Source organism: Geotrypetes seraphini, chromosome 8 (assembly GCF_902459505.1).
Source record: "Geotrypetes seraphini chromosome 8, aGeoSer1.1, whole genome shotgun sequence".
In the NCBI taxonomy this organism is placed as follows: domain Eukaryota; kingdom Metazoa; phylum Chordata; class Amphibia; order Gymnophiona; family Dermophiidae; genus Geotrypetes; species Geotrypetes seraphini.
In genome coordinates this window covers 181,228,495-181,248,916 of record NC_047091.1, presented here as the reverse complement: position 1 = coordinate 181,248,916, position 20,422 = coordinate 181,228,495, and the positions used below count along the sequence as shown (strand labels likewise).

General features: G+C 46.8%; 1 protein-coding gene across 1 annotated transcript in view; it reads right to left on the bottom strand.

The window, feature by feature from the left end:
• Positions 1–20,422, bottom strand: part of AP1B1 (adaptor related protein complex 1 subunit beta 1) — a 141,313-nt gene that overhangs the window by 72,826 nt on the left and 48,065 nt on the right. The window contains exons 13-16 of the mRNA XM_033956012.1: positions 15,448–15,707; positions 14,352–14,556; positions 317–346; positions 47–181 (exon numbers count right to left, since the gene is read on the bottom strand). Coding sequence (XP_033811903.1) covers positions 47–181; positions 317–346; positions 14,352–14,556; positions 15,448–15,707 — 630 coding nt within the window. The remainder of the gene's footprint in view (positions 1–46; positions 182–316; positions 347–14,351; positions 14,557–15,447; positions 15,708–20,422) is intronic.

Here is a 20,422-nt window from a genome sequence, read left to right as displayed (position 1 = left end):
CCGTTTCCCCCTCACCCCTTACACTTTCCAGGAATGTTCTACTCACAGATTTAGGAGTCACGTACGATCCGGATACAGGGCCAACCCCGCCAGTCAATTCAAAGAGGTCACCCAGGCCACCGCTCATAGATGCACCCAGGTTTGTGGGTGCCACTGTAGGAACAGAAAATCCAGTGCCAATCTAGTCCCAAAAATGCAAGGAAATGGAAGGTTATACAGATGAAGACAAAGAAGGTACAAGAAACAGAGTTAAAAACAAAACAACCACAAAGAAGGGGACATGAAAAACTAGGAGAGAGCAAACTCATCTACTCACCGCTGGGCTTCCACCAACGTCACTGCCAAGCTGCAAAAAAACAAACAAAGCACAATGAACACAGGAGGAGATGTGGACTCCCTTTCACCCTGCCTTGAAGGATGAACATCATCGCTTTCATCATTCATTTGATGATGTCAGAGCCTCAGGGCTACAGGGCACCAAGATCCAATGATGCTTTCTCATATGGACAACAGGGTGCAGGTAGCACCCTTGACCCCAGATCTCTGGGTGTTTTACAAATGCTGAACATCGTCACCTAGATTAACAGGCATGAGGCACCATCCTGTAACACAGTACCACACAGAACCCGTCCTTATGTAATAAAGATTTTTCCACAGGAATGTAGTAGAAATTGTCTTCTCTCAAAGAAGACCCGATCTCATCTTTTGTGTGCTTAAGATCATGAATTACAGTGGTCATATGGCAAAGCAATCAAATTTGGAACAAACACACATTAGCCCAGAAGAACATTTGCAAACAACCCAGCGAGACATGCAACTCACAAGCACGACACAATGGCTCTGCCAGGCAGTAACCCACACCCGCTTCGAACAATGCTGAAATCCAGCAGGGGCATCTGACAATATTGTCAAGCTATTTCTTTTCCTAGTTCTTTCGGGAGAGGAAGAATACATCTTCCAGAAAGATTAAGAAAAGGGATGAACCCTACCCCTTCCGAATCATCTCCCATCTGCAAAAAGCAGCAGAAGGCGGCAGGGGCAGCAGACAGCCAGCAGCAGTGAGAGACACAAGCAAGGAGAGAAGAGAGTCAGGCAGAGGTTCAGAGAAATAAAGAAACTGAATTAATGCAACAAGCTTTTATGCGGAGCACCTAAGCCACAGAGACATAGGACAGGGATTTAACAGAGATTTTGCACCTCATTCATTCCTAGCCGCTTTCCCTCCCCACTTCTATGCCCAATCCCCAGGCTCTTACATTAACAAACAAGGGGAACATTGCTCGCTCTCTTTTCATTACAGATGCTTCAATTGCCCTACCAGTAAAAGTCTACGGAATATATTCTGAAATAAAGGGGTCTGACAAGTACCTTATGTATTGCTATGCTGTCAAAATTTCCAATATACTACACAGGTGACTTGGACCAAAGGGTGCCAACTCAAGAAAAATAATGGTAAACTAAATACTTTCTGCCAGATTTTCACTGATAAAATCTATTTCTTATGGACATACGTTTTACTATTGCCATTTTGTGCAGAGCTGGACTTTCTGGAATAGTTTTATTAACCATTTATACAAGTGATGCAAGTTTTACATGCAGAAAGTGGCTCTTAGATTGCATGTGCATATATGCATGTATAAAGTACACGTGCAACTGTGTACCATCATGTGATTTACAAGCGGGCATTCCTGGGGGCCATAGTTTGAGTGCAGCCCCAATATATGTGCATATCTCATAAGGTACACACAAACATTTACACCTGCCTTAGAGCTAGTGTAAATTTCTAAATGTATGTGCTTTTGTAGGGAGGGGCCTCTCTCATAAAAAGACATAAAACAGGAATGTTGTGACTATTTAAAAGGTGCCTTGTTATAAAATTGTTTCCACTCCCTTGAGATACTGTCCCTAACTTCTAGATCAGGGGTGCCCACACTTTTTGGGCTTGCGAGCTACTTTTAAAATGACTAAGTCAAAATGATCTACCAACAATAAAATTTAAAAAAAACACAAAGCACACTGTACGCAGAGAAAATGTTAATTATCATTTATATTCTGGGGTTTTTCCAAAGAGATCAAGGCAGATGACCTTATGCAATGTCACCTCAGTAACAACTAATCGTGGTTTTTAGCGCAGGGAGCTGCGCTGATCTCGACGCTCATAGGCTCCCTGCACTAAAAATTGCTATTGCAGTTTAATAAAAGGAGGTCATAATGCAAAATATAGACAGCAGATATAAAGTCTCAAAACAGACACATTTTGATCACTAAATTGAAAATAAAATCATTTTTCCTACCTTTGTTGTCTGGTGATTTCATGAGTCTCTGGTTGCACTTTCTTTTTCTGACTGTGCATCCAATATCTCTTCCCTTCTTTCAGCCTGCTGTATGTTTCCAGACCTCATTCCCTCCGCCAACTTTTTCTTCCTCTCTCCCTGCCCCCTGCCCCCCTCCCCTTTCTTTCTTTCAATCTTTCTTTCTTTCTGTCTCCCTGCCCCTCTTTCTTTCTGTGTGTTTTTTTCTCCTTGCCCCCTTTCTTTCTGTCTCCCTGCCTGCTCCCAAGCCACTGCCGCCACCATCGGGGAACAGGCCTCCAAACCACCGCTGCCATCGAGGAACGGGCCTCCAAACCACCACCTCCCCTCCTCCACCTAGGAGCCACAAACATTACGTGTCGCAAAATGCTGCACGGGACGGGAGTTTTCTGCAGGTATTTCCAAGGATGGACCCCCCGGGGACATCAATGAAGCTGAAGCCGGACCGATGTTATCAATGTCTCCAAGTGTGCGAACAGATGTTCAATCGGTTCTCCCCCCATCCCACCCCACCCTCCCAAAATCGTCCTTCCTCCTGCTTCCACTGTCCGTACCACCGTCTCCGAAGTCGCTTGCGACCAACCCCCCTGGAGCTCACGCTCTCTGCTGCTTCCAGCCCCCCAGTCCCCCCCCCCCACTTGATACAACTTCCTACTTTCGGTGGGGCGGCCCATGGCAGAGGGGAAAGCTCTAGGACTGGCCTGGGAATCCCTGAGAGAAGGTAGGACGGGGGGAGAGGAGAGAGGCTGACTGACTGACTGACATTTAGCGCCGTTCCGTGCAGGTAGTGAGAGGAGCTGCCGGGTGCGCAAGGACCGCCAGGATGCTTTGGGTCCGTCTGGCTCTTGGGAAGCAAGTAGAATGCGAAGGCAACGCGATTGACTCGCGTTGCCTTCGCGATCTACCGGTAGATCACGATCGACCTTTTGGACACCCCTGTTCCAGATACTTGAACTAGAGAATGACTTGGGGACAAGTTTTTCCCCATCCCTGCAGGAACTCAATTTCCCCATCCCCACGAGTTTTGTGGAGACAGTCCCTGTCCCATTTCTATAAGCTCTGTCTTAACCGCACAAGCCTCGAACATTTATGGATTTTAAAGCATTTGATACCTGTGCAGATGAGGACAGAGCTTGCAGGAAAGGGGCAGGGGTAGGAAAAGAACTCGCCGGGACGGGAAAATGAGTTCCCACGGGGATGGAGGAAAATTTGTCCATGTCATTCCCTAACTTGAATCTTACAGAGCTTGAGCTTACAGCATCAGAGACATCAACATGAGGCTCCTGGCCATTTAAATGGGTTAACTGGGCATTTTCAGTAGCACTTAACCAGACAGTGCCACTGAAAATGCCCAGTTACCATTCGTGCTGAACGCTGCGTTTTCCAGTTTGTGTATGAATCTTGGACTTCTTAGCTAATCTGGCGTATTGAGCTAATATAACTTCACACAAAAAAACCCATTCAAACGTAAAAAGATCAGAAAGACTTCAGATCGCTAAGGGAGAAAAGAAACTCAGTGTTGCACAGAATAAGTGGAAGACCACAATAACCAACCACCACTGGCTACAGACTACCGTATTTCCCTATGTAAAGGCCGCAGCCTATACACAGATTTTATCAACATGAGTACTGGGTGCTGCTTCCTTATATGGGGCGGCATGTCTAAAGATATCCCCCTATAAATCATCCCTCCCGTACTTTTTTAAAATAGCTCCTTCACAGGATGGCTGCCTCCTCTAATGTCGCGGCCAGTGGTGCGGGGCAGGAGCAATCTTTCTTGGCCCCATGCCACTTCTTGAATAGCTACTGTTAGTTCTCACGGGACTCGTGAGAGCTTACGGCAACCATTCAAGAAGTGATGCAGGGCCAAGAAAGATGCCGAAAAGATCGCTCCTGCCCCGCACCGCTGGCCGCAACATTGGAGGAGGTAGCAATCCAGCGAGGGAGCTATTTTAAAAAGTACAGGAGGGATGATTTACAGGGGGGATGTCTTTAGATAGGCTGCCTCATATAAGGAAGCCGCACCCAGTACTCATGTTGGTAAAATCTATGTATAGGCTGCGGCCTTTACATGGGGAAATACGGTAGTCTCTAGTTGGTTGGTTCTTGTGACCTTCCATTTATTCTGTGCAACATTGAGTTTCTTTTCTCCCTTAGCGATCTGAAGTCTTTCTGATCTCTTTAGGTTTGAATGGGGTTTTTTGGTATGAAGTTATATTTTGTTCCATTCAGCCACTTGTGGACTAGTGTATTGGGCTAATGTTCAGAGTTACTGTCATGACGTCTACGGACACTTGGTAAACCAAGAAAAACTAATGGGCTCGATGTTCAGTCAGCAGAAATCTGTGTTTTGCTGACTGCCACGAGTGTTAAATTCAGTGCTGGCCCATGTCCAGTGCTAGCACTGAATTTCTAGGTAAAGGGGGCTGACTAGAACATAGTTGGATACGTGCAATATTTGGCGATTAACTGGCTGTGAAGACTGCGTAAAGATATGACCGTATTCTACGCCGCACTTACATTCTGCTACCAGAACATCACCCCACCCCAAAAGCTGCTGGTTTTTTTTATATTTTGGGTCAGGAGAAGTTATTTTATTATCAGGATAGTTGGGGGGGGATGTATTCGGTTTTTGTTTGTGAATAAATCTGTAATTTTAAATTCTATGGAGAAATTAGGTTCTTACCTGCTAATTTACTTTCTTTTAGCTTCTCCAGACCAGTAGAGGTTAACTTTACGAATGGGTATATATCTAATCATGACCAGCAGGTGGAGACTGAAAACAAAACTTTGGGACAGTATATCCTAGCCCCTCCTCTCTATTTCCCTCAGTCTGCCGAATAGCCAAGCAGAACCAAGAACTGGAAAACAACAGAGAGAAAAAACAATACTCCAAAAGGAGTAACAAATAACATACCCAAAATGCTGTTGGAAAATGCAGAGGAGAAATTCCCGAAGGAAGAATGTCCCCACAGCTCGCCAGCTAAGCCAGCCGAGCCACAGCCGCTGTTCTTCAATTCTCCCCGGCCCTAGAAAAATACTAGAACCCGCAGCAAAAACCAAAAACTGCCCGCGCAACAGCCCCAACAACAACAACAACAGACAGGGTGGGGACCTCTACTGGTCTGGAGAAGCTAAAAGAAAGTAAATTAGCAGGTAAGAACCTAATTTCTCCTTCTTTAGCACTCTCCAGACCAGTAGAGGTTAACTTTACGAATGGGACGTACCAAAGCAGTCCCTCTCACGGGCGGGACCCCCGAAGGGCCGATACCAGTACACGCTCACCGAACACCGCGTCCCGACGCGCCTGCACATCAACCCGATAATGACGAACAAAGGAATGCAAGGAGGACCAAACCGCAGCCTTACAAATATCCACTGGAGGCACGAGCGACGACTCAGCCCAAGAAGCCGCCTGACCCCGAGTGGAATGAGCCTTGAGAAACTCCGGAACAGGCTGCTGTTTCAGAAGATAAGCGGAAGCAATCGTCTCCTTGATCCAGCGCGCAATAGTAGCCTTAGAAGCGCCCGCTCCCCGACGAGGACCCGCCAGGAGGACAAAGAGATGATCGGACTTCCGGAATTCCTGGGTCCGCTGCACATAAGAGCGAAGGACCCGACCGACATCCAACTTGCGCAGCTGCCGTTGCTCAGAAGAGCCCTCCCGACCACCCAAGACCGGGAGAACCACCGATTGATTGACATGAAAAGGAGAAACAACCTTCGGCAGAAAGGAAGGAACAGGCCGCAAGACGACCCGCTCCCTAGAAAACTCCAAGAAGGGAGCCCTACAAGAGAAAGCCTGCAGCTCAGAAACACGCCTAGCAGAAGTAATGGCCACCAAAAAGACCGCCTTCAAAGTAAGGTCCTTCAAAGAACAGTCGTCCAAGGGCTCGAAAGGCGGACGCACCAAAACAGAGAGAACCAGATTAAGATCCCAAGAGGGAACCGAGGGCCGTAGGGGAGGCCTAAGCAACTTGGCCGCCCGCAAAAACCGAATCACATCAGGAAGAGCCGATAAACGCTGACCTGACACCAACCCTCGAAAGGCCGACAGGGCCGCAATATGAACCCGGAGAGAAGACCAAGCCAGGCCTCTATCCAGGCCATCCTGCAAGAACTCCAGAATGTTAGGCAGATAAGCGCGAAAAGAGGTCACTCCCCGCGCCCGACACCATTCCTCAAAGAGACGTCAAACCCGCACATAAGCCCGAGAGGTAGAAAGCCTCCGGGACCCCAACAGTGTAGAGATCACCTTGTCTGAATATCCCTTCTTGCTAAGGCGACCCCTTTCAAGAGCCACGCCGTAAGACAGAAGGGAGACGGGTCGAACATGGGAATGGGACCCTGCATCAGAAGGTCGTCCGAGAGAGGCAGAGGAAGAGGATCCGCTACCAGGTGCCTCACCAGATCCGCATACCACGGACGGCGAGGCCAATCCGGCGCCACCAGCACCACCAAACCCGGATGGTGAACAATGCGAAGAAGCACTCTGCCCACCAGCGGCCAAGGAGGGAACACATACAACAGCCCCTCCGTTGGCCACTGCTGGACCAGAGCATCCAGACCCTCGGCCAGACCGTCCCTGCGACGACTGAAGAAGCGGGGCACTTTGGCGTTGCCACCCGTGGCCATCAGGTCCATCAGGGGCTGCCCCCAAGCCTGCACTATCAACTGAAACGCCTCGGCGCCGAGACACCACTCTCCTGGATCTAGAAAGTGACGACTGAGGAAGTCTGCCTGAACATTTTCTACTCCGGCTATATGAGAGGCCGAGAGGTCCAGCAGATGGGATTCCGCCCAAACCATGAGCAGAGCCGCCTCCTGCGCCACCTGAGTGCTCTTGGTGCCCCCCTGACGATTGACCTAAGCCACCGCCGTGGCATTGTCCGACAGCACTCTGACCGACTTGCCCAGCAACAGGGAGTGGAAAACCAAAAGCGCCAGACGGACCGCTCTGGTCTCCAACACGTTGATCGACCAGGCGGCCTCCTCCGCGGACCAGGTGCCCTGAGCTGAGTGACCCAAACACTGAGCCCCCCAACCCAGGAGACTCGCATCCGTCAGGAGCACCGTCCACTGCGGGAGATCCAGACCCACCCCCTGAACTAGGTGAGGGGTCTGGAGCCACCAACGCAGACTGCAGCGCGCCAAGCCTCGCAGGGGGACCGGAACATCCATCCCGTGCCTCTGGGGAGACCACCTCCGGAGCAGAGCATACTGGAGAGGACGCATGTGGGCCCGCGCCCACCTCACCACGTCCAGGGACGCCGCCATCGACCCCAAGACCTGGAGGAAATCTCGCGCCCGAGGACACCGGGACGCCAAAAGCAGGCGAATCTGAGATTGCAATTTGCTCACCCGGCCCTCTGGGAGGAAGACCCTCCCCAAAGAGGTGTCGAACAGCACCCCTAGGTACTCCAGACGCTGAGCCGGGACCAACCGACTCTTGGAAAGGTTGACCACCCAGCCCAGCGACCAGAGAAACTCCACCACCCGAGCAGTAAACCGGGAGCTTTCCTGCAACGACTTTGCCCGAATTAACCAGTCGTCCAGGTAGGGGTGTACCAGGATGCCCTCCGACCGCAAGGCTGCCGCGACGACCACCATCACCTTGGTGAACGTCTGAGGAGCCGTGGCCAGCCCAAAGGGAAGCGCACAGAACTGAAAGTGCCGACCCAAGATCGCAAAGCGCAGGAAACGCTGATGAGAGGCCCGAATGGGAACATGCAAGTAGGCCTCCGTCAGATCGAGAGAAGTGAGAAACTCCCCCGGCTGAACCGCCAGAATGACCGACCGCAGAGTTTCCATACGGAAAGAGGGAATCTTGAGAGCCCTGTTGACCCCTTTCAAATCGAGGATGGGCCGAAAGGTCCCCTCCTTCTTGGGCACCACAAAGTAAATGGAGTACCTGCCCGTGCCCCACTCCGGAGGGGGCACCGGAACAACTGCCCTGAGATCTAGCAAGCGCTGAAGGGTCTGGCGAAAAGCCTGCGTCTTCCCCGGAGTCTGACATGGAGAAGCGAGGAAAAAATCCGGCAGAGAGCGGGCGAACTCCAGGGCATAACCGTCCCGCACCACCTCCAGGACCCACTGATCGGACGTGATCTCGGCCCATTTGGGGAAAAATTCGCGCAGCCGGGCCCCCACCGGAACCAAAGGGGGCGCCGGCAAGGCGTCATTGTGCAGGACGGGAAGCGGGGGAACCGGCGGAGGGATTCCCTGCCCCCCGACGGGCCCCCCGAAAGGGCTGCATGCGCTGGAAGAACCGACCCCGGGAAAATCCCGGAGACTGGAAAGAAGCAGCCCCACGCCCAGGGCGATACTTGCGAAAATCCCGCAAACGCCCCCGGGCCGCACCCCCCCGAGACGCCGGACGGGCACGGTCCTCCGGCAGACGGGGAACTTTCGAGTCCGACAAAGTCTGAATCAACTTATCCAAGTCCTCTCCAAACAAAAACGACCCCCGAAAGGGAAATTTAGTAAGCTTAGCTTTGGACGCAGCATCCGCCGCCCAAGCGCGCAGCCACAACACACGCCTTGCGGCCACGCCAAAAGCCATAGACTTAGCCGAGATCCGCACCAAGTCATATAGAGCATCTGAGAGGAATGAGGCCGCCATCTCAATCTTCGCTACCTCCTGATCCACCAGAGACCAGTCGTCAGACTCTCGATCCAAGACCCGCTCCGCCCACCGAAACACGGCGCGAGCGACCAGTCCCCCACAAATAGCCGCCTGGACCCCAAAGGCAGAGACCTGAAAATTTTGCTTAAGGATGCTCTCCAATTTGCGCTCCTCAGAGTCCCGCAAGGCAGAACCGCCCTCAACAGGCACGGTATGCCGCTTGGAAATTGCCGAGACCACCGCATCCACGACTGGCGAAGCTAACGTAGCCCGATCCCCTTCCGGAATGGGATACAGGCGAGCCATGCTGCGCGCCAGCCGAAACGGCGTCTCCGGCGTTTTCCACTGCTCCAGAATAATATCCCGAATATCCTGATGCATAGGAAAAGAGCGGGAAAAGGAACGGATCCCCCGTAACAGGGGGTCCCCCACACGCGGAGTCTCCGGCGGCGCGTCCTCAAAACGCAAAACCGAAGAAACCTGCTGAATAAGGTCAGGCAGCTCATCTTTCTGAAAAAGGCGCACCACGGACGCCTCGTCACTGGAGAACGGGAAATCCAACAACCCGCCGCCAGCTTCCGTCCCCTCCAGAGAGTCCTGGAACTCCTCAGAAGGGTCCAGGTCCTCCTCCAGACCGACCCGTTCCTCCGACCACAAATTCTCGTCCCACGACACCCGCGGACGCTTGGACAAGGGAGGCGGCGGAGGGGACGTCACGCCAGACGAAAGAGGCAAAGCCGCAGGGAGCGCGGAGGAAAACCCACCCCCCGAAACCCCCTGGGCGCAACCGGGACCCCCAGCCGTCTGAAAATAGGCTCTGCATAAAGAAAAGAAAAATTCAGGAGAAAAACCCCCCGAGGGTCCCAAGGGACTCCCTGCCACAGCAGGGGACCCAGCAGAACCTTGCCCCTGCATAGTCAAAACAGGGGGAAGGTCACCTGAGGTGGAAGACAAAATGGAGGGGCCAGACAGAGAAGATGGCGGTTTTCCCGCCAAAAAAGCTCCCTCCATAGCCTGAAGCGGCTGAGAAACCTGAATAGTCTCAGCCGCTAAAGCAGGCAAGCCTGCATCAGCTGTCAAAAAATCAGCTGAGAGGGAATCCTTCGGGGAATCCCTCCGTGGGCGGTTGTGGAAGACCGGGCTTCCCCACTGCTCCAAGCCGACTCGCGAGGCACCATCGGCGGGGAGCTCTGGGCGCCTGCAGCCGCTGCCGACGGAGCTCCACCACCTCACCGACCCAAACCGCCGAGTTCAGGCCGGCCGCGAGTGCCTCGCGGCTGGACTAAAATTGTGTCCTACTCCCCCGGAGAAGGGCACAATTGCTCCATACGCGACCTAGCTATAAAAAAGTGCTGGTTACATGAAAAAATACAGTAAAATACAGTTTTCTTAAAGGGAAACAACCCTTCAGACCAGCACTACCTCAGGATTTTTTTTTTTTTTTTTTTTTTTTTACAGAACAGACTCCACAGGCTCTCGAAGCAATATGCCTTGCTTGACTTAGGGGGCAAGTCTTACTGCTGAGGCTCCTCTAAAAAAATGTGGGGAGGTGGAGGAAGTGGGGGGAGGGACCCCGCTCGTGACCCGCCGGGTTTAACACCCCCGAGGTCGGACGAACCCCCAAACAGAGTCCGCCCAAGCTCCGTCCGGCTAAAAACAGGGACAATAAACCCCCTAAACAAATTCCAACAGCCCTACCAAGGGAGATGGGTACAGATCACTCAACACCTGCTGGAGACTGAAAGAAGACTGAGGGAAATAGAGAGGAGGGGCTAGGATATACTGTCCCAAAGTTTTGTTTTCAGTCTCCACCTGCTGGTCATGATTAGATATATACCCATTCGTAAAGTTAACCTCTACTGGTCTGGAGAGTGCTAAAGAAACATAGTTTTGCTATTTAAATTTTATGATGCGACTCACCTTGAGATTAATGGTGAGGGGTGTGGTCAAAGTACATAGGTTGATATGCTGGATGGAATTACCGAGTGCTTCTCGTAAAAGAGGAGAATTTGGATCGGTTTAACGGCTTATTGGCGATCAATTTTGTTTTAGCACTGGCCCTTTCTATTCCTGTTCAGATCAAACCCAAATCACTCCACATGCCCAGTTTGGACTTTCTTTCATTGAAGCAGCAGAAAACCAAAAGTGCACAATTCCAGAATAAAATACATGTCTCATTTTATCCTCAATCCTGCCCCACAATAAGTTTGAAAGTCTCAATACTAATTCTATTGAGAAGATAGTGCTACAAACCTTAAAATGCTTTATAATAGGGAACTAAACCACACACAGGAGTGAATTAGTCTGGCCTTACTGATCTCCTAGGAATGTGTTTTTTGCCAATATAACTCGACAGAAAAAGAAGGGTCTTCCTTTGCCTAGCACAGCGAGAAGCAAAATAAAAGAAAGGCAAAGCCAACGTCACAATACAACACAAGGGATTTTATTGAAAGTTCCTATGGGAAGTCCCAACTAGGATCCTGGTTTCAGCAGAACACTGCCTTCCTCAGGGGACATACCAAAATGATAACAGGATATTACAGTGGTTTCACACTAACTCTCAGGTTAAAAAATGTTTTTTCACTTTATGGAAACTTATTACCATTAAACACTATTTTGACTTCTTCTCTTTTCGACCGCTGGTTCAATCTTTGACTTAAGTATCTTAGACTATTGCAATATTATATACTTGGGATCTTTTAAGAAAACATCAAACGACTGAGAATCGTTCAGAACGCTGCAGTCCGTCTCATCTATGGTCTCAAGAAATCGGATCATGTAAGCCCGTATTACAAAAAACTACACTGGCTGCCCATGGAAGCAAGGGTTATTTTTAAGTTTGCTTGCCTTTGCTTCAAAACCATAACAGGTTCATCCCCAATCTATCTATCTCATCATTTCGACTTTCCAGGCACAACTTGTACACGTAGTGCCTCCTTGTTCGTTTCCCATCCTAGAAGAGCTGTATCTACAAGAGATTCCTCGATAGAACAATATCCTGTTATCAGTTTGGTATGTCCCCCGAGGAAGGCGGTGTTCTGCCGAAACCAGGATCCCATAGGAACTTTCAATCAAATCCCTTGTGTTGTATTGTGACATCGACTTTGCCTTTCTTTTCTTTTGCTTTTTGCCAATATGAGTCATGAAAATAGACACAAAGGGCTCCTTTTACAAAGGTGCGTTAGGGCCTTAATGCGCGGAATGGCGCGCGCTAGGCGCTACCGCCTCTTGCACAGGTGGTAGTCTTTCAGCTAGCACGCACTAATCTGGTGTGTGCACTAAAAACGCTAGCGCACCTTTGTAAAAGGAGCCCAAAGTCTACAAAGGCAACACTCAAAAAAACTAGTGGAGCTCTTAAATTTAGGAACCTGAGTTGTACTTCAGGTGCCTATTTTCAGCTGAAATTCTCCTAAATTTAAACAGCCTAAAAAAAAAAAAACCCACAAAAAACTAGGGACCTTAAAAATTTAGGTCTGCAATTTAGGTCCCTTTTACAAAACCATGATTCTTCTGTGGCAAAATGCACCGAAGCCCATAGGAACTGAATGAGCATCGTGCACTTGCCATGGGGGAAATCGCAACCACGGCTTTGTGAAAAGGGCCTTAAATTAGATGCCTGATGCTAAAAATCAGTCCTAAGCTCCTTTGCTTTCCCCTGCTCTAAGTCTATCCCATAGTCACCTGCTTTTAAGGCTCCTAAATGTTAGGCTCATAGTGGAATTGGGCCTCTAAAATTTTGCACAACTCGGTCCTGCTCAGTTTAAAAGAAAAAAAAAGAAAGAGACAATGTTTATTTTTACTGGCATTTGATGCCTTGTAGACCCCTTGAAAAATGACTTAATAATATCTAAGTCAATAAATAAATAAAGTAGGGAGACTAGTTTCTTATAACTCATAGACGCTAGGAGGTCAAAATGGTGTGAAATATTAATACTGTATGGAACTCCTAGAAAGGGGAACTGTTAGGTAAATCATATATGAAAAAATCTTTTATATATTTTTATCACATACACTCAGAAATGTGTAATTCAGCCAAAAGACGAACCCACCGCCCCATCACTGTGTACGGAATTTTTAAAGTGAATGCTAATATGTGCTATTTAAAAAGTAAAAATTGTTATCGATGGCACAGATGAAGGAGGGAAAGGAAATCCCACTTATCTTTTAAAGGTGTTCAGCAGGTCCCGACATGGACCATGTTTCGAGATTCTGTTTCAAGGAACCCGAAAATAAATCTTAGCGATTCACATGCCAAAGAACTAGCGATAGTGCAATTGGGGCAATGATTTCATATTCATATGTGCTTGATTAGGAAAAGAACTTCTCTGCTTCTGCTTTCGTTTCCCTCCTTCATCTGTGCCATCGATAAAAATTTTTACTTTTTAAATAGCACATATTAGCATTCACTTTAAAAATTCCGTACACAGTGATGGGGCGGTGGGTTCGGATATAGAAGCTTTGGCTTTTGGCTGAAATACACATTTTTATCACATACACTCAGAAATATATAAAATATTTTTTCATATATAAGAACATAAGAAGTTGCCTCCGCTGAGGCAGACCAGAGGTCCATCTCGCCCAGCGGTCTGCTCCCGCGGCAGCCCATCAGGCCCACTGCCTGAACAGTGGTCTCTGACTAATTTTATAATTTACCTCTAATCCTGTCCCTATAACCTTACCTCTACTCCTATCTGTACCCCTCAATCCCTTTGTCCTCCAGATACCTGTCCAGACCTTCTTTGAAGTCCTGTAGCGTGCTTCTGCTTATCACATCCTCCGGTAGCGCGTTCCATGTATCCACCACCCTTTGGGTGAAAAAGTACTTCCTGGCATTTGTTCTAAACCTTTCCCCTTTCAATTTCTCTGAGTGCCCCCTTGTACTTGTGGTTTCCCTTAGTTTGAAAAATCTGTTCCCCTTTCTAGGAGTTCCATATAGTATTGATATTGCTAATATCTAAACCTCGTTAAAGAAAGACTGCTTTCTTTGCTTTACAGAAAAATACTTCCAACTGAAGTGCAACCTTAGTAACATTTTCTAAAGCAGTTTTATCAGATTGCATAGGACTGGATGATTCAGGAAACCAGAGCACTTTGCATCTCTAGGATGCTGGTTCAAATGCAACTCAGTTTGGCAGGAATTAAGAGTGGCTTGAAAATGATCTGCTCATCTCAGTCCAATTCCAGAGGCCACAGGAAAACTCATAATTGTGGCCCTCTTCAGATTCCTACCAAAAAAAAAACCCAAACCCTTGGTATTCTGCTGCACATCTGGTCACTGATTTGCAACAAGAATACGGAGAGACAGAAAGAGCAGTCAGTCTGGTTAAAAAAACATTTCAGCATGTTCAGCCCCATGTGATCCTTTCCCCTTCGTCAAAGTAGTATTATATACACAATCATTTTCTGCTACATACCAGGCTGTCCAAGCCGCCCCCAAGGAGATCTACAGCCCCCATTTGCACAGAAGATGTGGCAGGAGGAGGCACGGTGACTGGAGGTCCAAAGTCAAGGTTTAAGAGGTCACCTAGAAGGTCACCTTGAGATGGTATGACAGCTGGTTGCTGCTCTGTGGGTTGGCCTCCCACAGAAGCTGCCTCCGGACTCTCAGCACTTTCATTTCTGTTAAGGTAAGAGGTCCATACATATATCATCATCTTATGCCTAGGAAATTCTATACACCACGTTTATCATTAAGCTAAATCAATGCTTAGAAATATCAGCTTCTGCAATTACCAAGTCCTTTTAAAAGGTTATGATTTTAATATAATCTTTCCAATTTCCAGTAATCTGTTGAATGGCAACCCGTCAATATTAATAAAAGTTATACCTTTTGGTGGAATTCAGTATGTCATATTTACAGAATGGAGAGAGTGCTTGCCATGCAACAAGGAAATTATCATAAGTTTAAAAAGATTTGGGGGCCATTGATTACTTATTCTAATGATCAGACATCTTAAACACCTTGGTATTAGATAAGGTATAGGGAGGGTGGGGTTGGGAAAGATAATAATTGCTAATTGTTTTATTATTAATAAATGGGTGGGTGGGATGGGATTTCTTTTATATTTATATATTTTAAGGATTATAAGTAAGATTGTCAAGTGATTTGTTCAAAAAATTTTCTGATTGATTATTATACACTTGTTGTAAGATTTGAAAATGAATAAAGATTTTTTTTTAAAAAAAAAAGGTTATGATTTTAAAGACTTCCTTTAAAAATCAAAAACTCAGGTCCAAGACCTGCCAAATTCACTGCTAGACCTAGTTTATAGAAAGGACACCACAAGATAATATGTTAAACATGCCCACCTGTCATGTAGGATAATTCTGGGACATGTGCAAAATAAGGCAGGTAGAGAGATTTTACTGTCCTGTTAATCAGATTTCATCACCATAGCAAGAGATGTCCCATCTTCAGCATAGGGAGACGGACAGTGATTGGTGTAAAGAAAATATACAAGCCCTTTTAGTTCTCCCTCTTTCATGCCTGATTTTGGAATCTGTACTCACGAGCCAGTTCGTGGTGGCAGCCTCTTGTGTATGACGCCCCTGCTGCCCTCCACAAAGGCACTGGGGGGCTTATGATAGACAGAGGCCAAGGTTCCAATGTAACAGATGAGCTCGTCCAGGAGGGTAGGCTCGATCAGGTCCGTCTCTTCAGAGATGAGGGGTTTCTCTGCTAAGACCACTTCCTTGGCCGCTACTGGGTCCGTGGAGAGCAGACGCCAGTAAATGTAGCCACGGTCCCTCAGGTCAGGATTATCGGAGTCCTGCACAATAACAGTGACAAAAAGACAACCAAAAGTCTCATTTATCTGAGAAGAGCTTAGAGCTTTTTTTTGGAAACTGTACAAAGAAGAGATAATCTTGGACTGTTCTAGAGAGAGGTTCCTTGCAGAATTACTACATCAGTTTTCCAGTTTCATTGGTCTTCAAATAGCTTGGCCTACTGAAAAGAACGCAGTTACAAAAGAAATATGTTTCTGCACAGATCTCTATGCTGCTTTTATTGAAAGGTTACATTTCCTACAGCTCCTTACCATCATCTTGTTCTATATGTAACCTCACCTTACCACTGGGACATTATGAAACTCAATACTACCTTCAAAGATTCTCATCTCCGTGTTGCATATTCAAGACAAAAAAATAACTTTAAAGAATTGAGTCCTTCCGATATCAACAATATGATACAGTCGGAAAAAGGCACAGGTGGCCATTATAAATGTGGCAATTATCTTACCTGTGACATCATTTTTGAGTACACCAGTAGCTTTTACCATCCACGAACTGGCTAAAGTTTTGCAACTAGACATATGACCACATGCACGACCTCTTTTAGATGTTTTTCTGCCCTTGCCCTAGGATTTACATAGGGCAAACCACCAGACAATTTAGGGTTAGAGTGACTGAACACAAGAGTTGTCTTCTTCATAAAAGAGTTAAAGCCCCTATGGTCACTCATTGCCTTGAATATGGACACACTGCATTGTTTCATTATGTTCCCAGGACTACACCGAATAGGGTACGTAGCTTGCTACAGCACAAGCAATTCTGGATACATTCCCTTGATAGTGAGGAACCCGAGGGTTTAAATCAGAAAATCGAATGGAGCCAATGTTTTATCATTATTATTTTGTGATTTCGTTAGTTCCTGCAGATAACTAATAGATTCTTTTTGATTTTCAAATTCTGGCGCCTGTTCCAGAGGTGTTCTGTGTGGTGCACCTTGCAGTCACTTCCGGTTACGTCTAGCTTTCAGCTTGTTTAAATCCCGCTCATCTATGTGTTTCAGACACCATCTTTCGTGCATTGAGACACGATTCAGCGTGTTTGTTTTTGAAAGGTGTGTTAGTTTTTGGGTTTATCACACATTTAGAGGTGAGGTTTAGGTAATTTATAACTTTTCTTTATTGATTTATTCCTTTTCAGCTCATGATCGGAGGTTACACCCTGAGGCAGCATTATGTGAAACGCTGGCCATTGTTGGTGTTCCGACCGAGCTTACAAACAAAAGATAAGTTTTAAGTCACTTTATATTCTAAGGTGTGACTATTTGGCGACTTTTTGAGTCACTATAATTTTAAGAGTGTGACCATTTTGCCACTTAGATTTGCTATTTAATTTCACCATTTATTTATTTGGCCACACAACAGAGTCATAGTGGTCTCCACGGGAGGCTTTTATGCTGATGAGGTCCTCTGCCTGAACACCTTGGCCACAGCTGAGGCAGTGGGAGGGCTTTGTCTGAGGCTTTTCCTCCCTGTGGGGGCTTTTTTAGCTCATGTTGTAGTGTTTTTTGCCTTCCACTAAATCCATGTGAAAGTGTTTATTATTGATATAATTTTAGATTTTTTTTACTATTTCTGAGCCTGGTTACCTCACCTTACCACATACAGTACCAATTGGTCAGATGTTATCTGGGCACACTTTGAGGGTCGGCTGTCCAATCCCCCTCCCCTCAGATCTGTTTAAATCAAGAATGTGACTCAATTTCTATCACTGAGCCTTGTGGATTAACCAGTAACTATTGTACCAAATGCAAACAGGCCATGGATATTTAAGAACTGAACAGATGTCTGAAGCCCCAGGGTCAAAATTTCAGAAGCCTGTTTTAATAAGTTTTCCAGTTCACACTCCAGTTATTCTTCAAAGCTATGCAACCTTCTATAAGGATGGTCACCTTCTTTGTTATATCTTAGGTTGCTTCAGCCTTTCTTATTTTGTATTTAAGCATTTTAAAAATACTTAGTTGGTAAATTTCAGAAGATCTGGGGACCATTAACAGATTTTTGTAATGAATGATTAACTTTTCCCAAGATAAGATATTTGATTAGAAGGGAAATGGGTGGGTTTTATTTTTGTTATTTCATAATATATGATTATATCAATAGTTTCAATGTAATGGTACTTGAATGTAATATTGTGATGGGAGGGGAGGATTTTCTATTTAATAAGAATAATTTAAATATTAGGTTTATTACATAATATTTAAAATATTATAGAATATTAATTTGTAATGAACTGTTATACTTAATGTATTATATGAGAGTTAATCAAGTGTGTATTTTTAAGTTCATATGAGTTTATCTGCTACACTTGTTTTAACATGCAAAAATGAATAAAGAATTTAAAACAAACAAAAAAAAAAACTTAATTAGGTGGGGTACAGAAATACGTACATAACAATGAAAAAAAATGTACAAACCTCTCTTTTAATTAACCCACAATACAATTAATGCTTTCTTCTGGAACTAAAGGACAGGGCTTATCAATGGCCCTCCCACTCTGCTGATATTAAGGAATGGACTACTCGATGTACCAGAAAGGCTTTGGCAGGCTAACAAATACCCCCAGGATGGGAAATTTTAAGGTCCTGCACACCACACTGGAGTTTAGGATATACTTAGCACTTCCAAGTCTTCATGATCATGGCTGGCAGCTCTTCTCTCCAAACCACCATAGGGTTATCACCCATTCCTAAGGAGAGTTCTCCCTCCAACAGGTCTGCAATTGAAGCCCTCTTGCCTCCTTCACTGGCAGAGGGCATCCCATGTGCACCGTCAAGGTCTCTTAGCTTAGAGCAGGGGTTCTCAACACAGTAATTGGGACACGCCAAGCTAATCAGGCTAATATGCAAGTTTCAAGTTTATTTTAAAATCTGCTATACCTTCCAATTAGCAAACCTCAAGTGGTTTACAATGTGTGCTAAAATAAAAGTTACAATATCAGCAGCAAGAATTAGGGAGCAAGAGTTACCGTATATACTCAAATATAAACCCATTCAAAATAAATCGAGAACAGTTTTCCTCCCAAAAAGAGGGAACTGAAATATAAACCAGGGGGATTTACATTGAAGTGTATGGTAGCTCTCATGCCCACCCTTGAGGCAGAGCTGCAAGTTCTGCGAATCCAGAAGGGCTCACAGCAGAACACTCCGGGGCGGTGGAGGTGTGATGGTGTTCTTGGGTCGGGTGGCAGCACTCCTTCCTTGATCAGCTCTGTGTCCCCTGAGGATTGGGTTGAGAACCCATGGTTTCTAGAATGGCCCCTCATCTCCTGCACAAAATAAGCTCTTCCTCAAAACGCAAAACCTGAATAAGAAGCTCCTGTAGCTCTTCCCGCTGAAAAATGTGCACCACTTACGCATCTTCGCCAGCCGTCGTCTCCGCAAAACACATGTCTGTGTTATCCGCCTTCCCGAGAGGATCTTGGAGATCCAACAAGGGGTCCAAGTCCTCATTAGGCAAAAACGCATCTGCAAATAGAAAATCCTCATCCCAAGAGACCTGTGGCCGCTTGAAACATAGAAACATAGAAATAGACGGCAGATAAGGGCCCACGGCCCATCTAGTCTGCCCACCTTAATGTCCCTCCCCTACCTTTGCCCTGTGAATAGATCCCATGTGCCGATCCCATTTGGCCTTAAAATCAGGCACGCTGCTGGCCTCAATCACCTGTAGCGGAAGACTATTCCAACGATCAACCACTCTTTCAGTGAAAAAGAATTTCCTGGTGTCACCTCGTAGTTTCCCGCCCCTGATTTTCAACGGATGCCCTCTTGTTGTCGTGGGACCCTTGAAAAAGAAGATATCTTCCTCCGCCTCGATGCGGCCCGTAAGATACTTGAACGTCTCGATCATGTCTCCCCTCTCTCTGCGCTCCTCGAGCGAGTATAGCTGTAATTTGTCAAGCCGTTTTTCGTATGGTAGATCCTTGAGTCCCGAGACCATCCGGGTGGCCATTCTTTGCACCGACTCCAGTCTCAGCACATCCTTGCGATAATGCGGCCTCCAGAATTGCACACAGTATTCCAGGTGGGGCCTCACCATGGATCTATACAATGGCATAATGACTTCCTCCTTACGACTGACGAAACCCCTTCGTATGCAGCCCATGATTTGTCTTGCCTTGGACGAAGCCTGCTCCACTTGATTGGCAGACTTCATGTCCTCACTGACGATTACCCCCAAGTCTCGTTCTGCTACCGTTTTTGCTAGGATCTCGCCATTAAGGGTATAAGACTTGCATGGATTCTGGCTGCCCAGGTGCATAACTTTGCATTTTTTGGCATTGAAGTTGAGTTGCCATGTCCTAGACCATCGCTCCAGTAGGAGTAGGTCGTGCATCATGTTGTCGGGCATTGAATCTTCGTCTGTTGTGCATTTGCCCACTACATTACTCAGTTTGGCGTCATCGGCGAATAATGTTATTTTACCTCGAAGCCCTTCTGCCAAGTCTCTTATAAAGATGTTGAATAGGATTGGGCCCAAGACTGAGCCCTGAGGTACTCCACTAATCACCTCCGTCATTTCGGAGGGGGTGCCGTTCACCACCACCCTTTGGAGCCTACCTCCAAGCCAGCTCCCAACCCATTTCGTCAATGTGTTACCTAATCCTATAGAACTCATCTTGCTCAGTAACCTGCGGTGTGGTACGCTATCGAATGCTTTGCTAAAGTCCAGGTACACGATGTCCAGGGACTCCC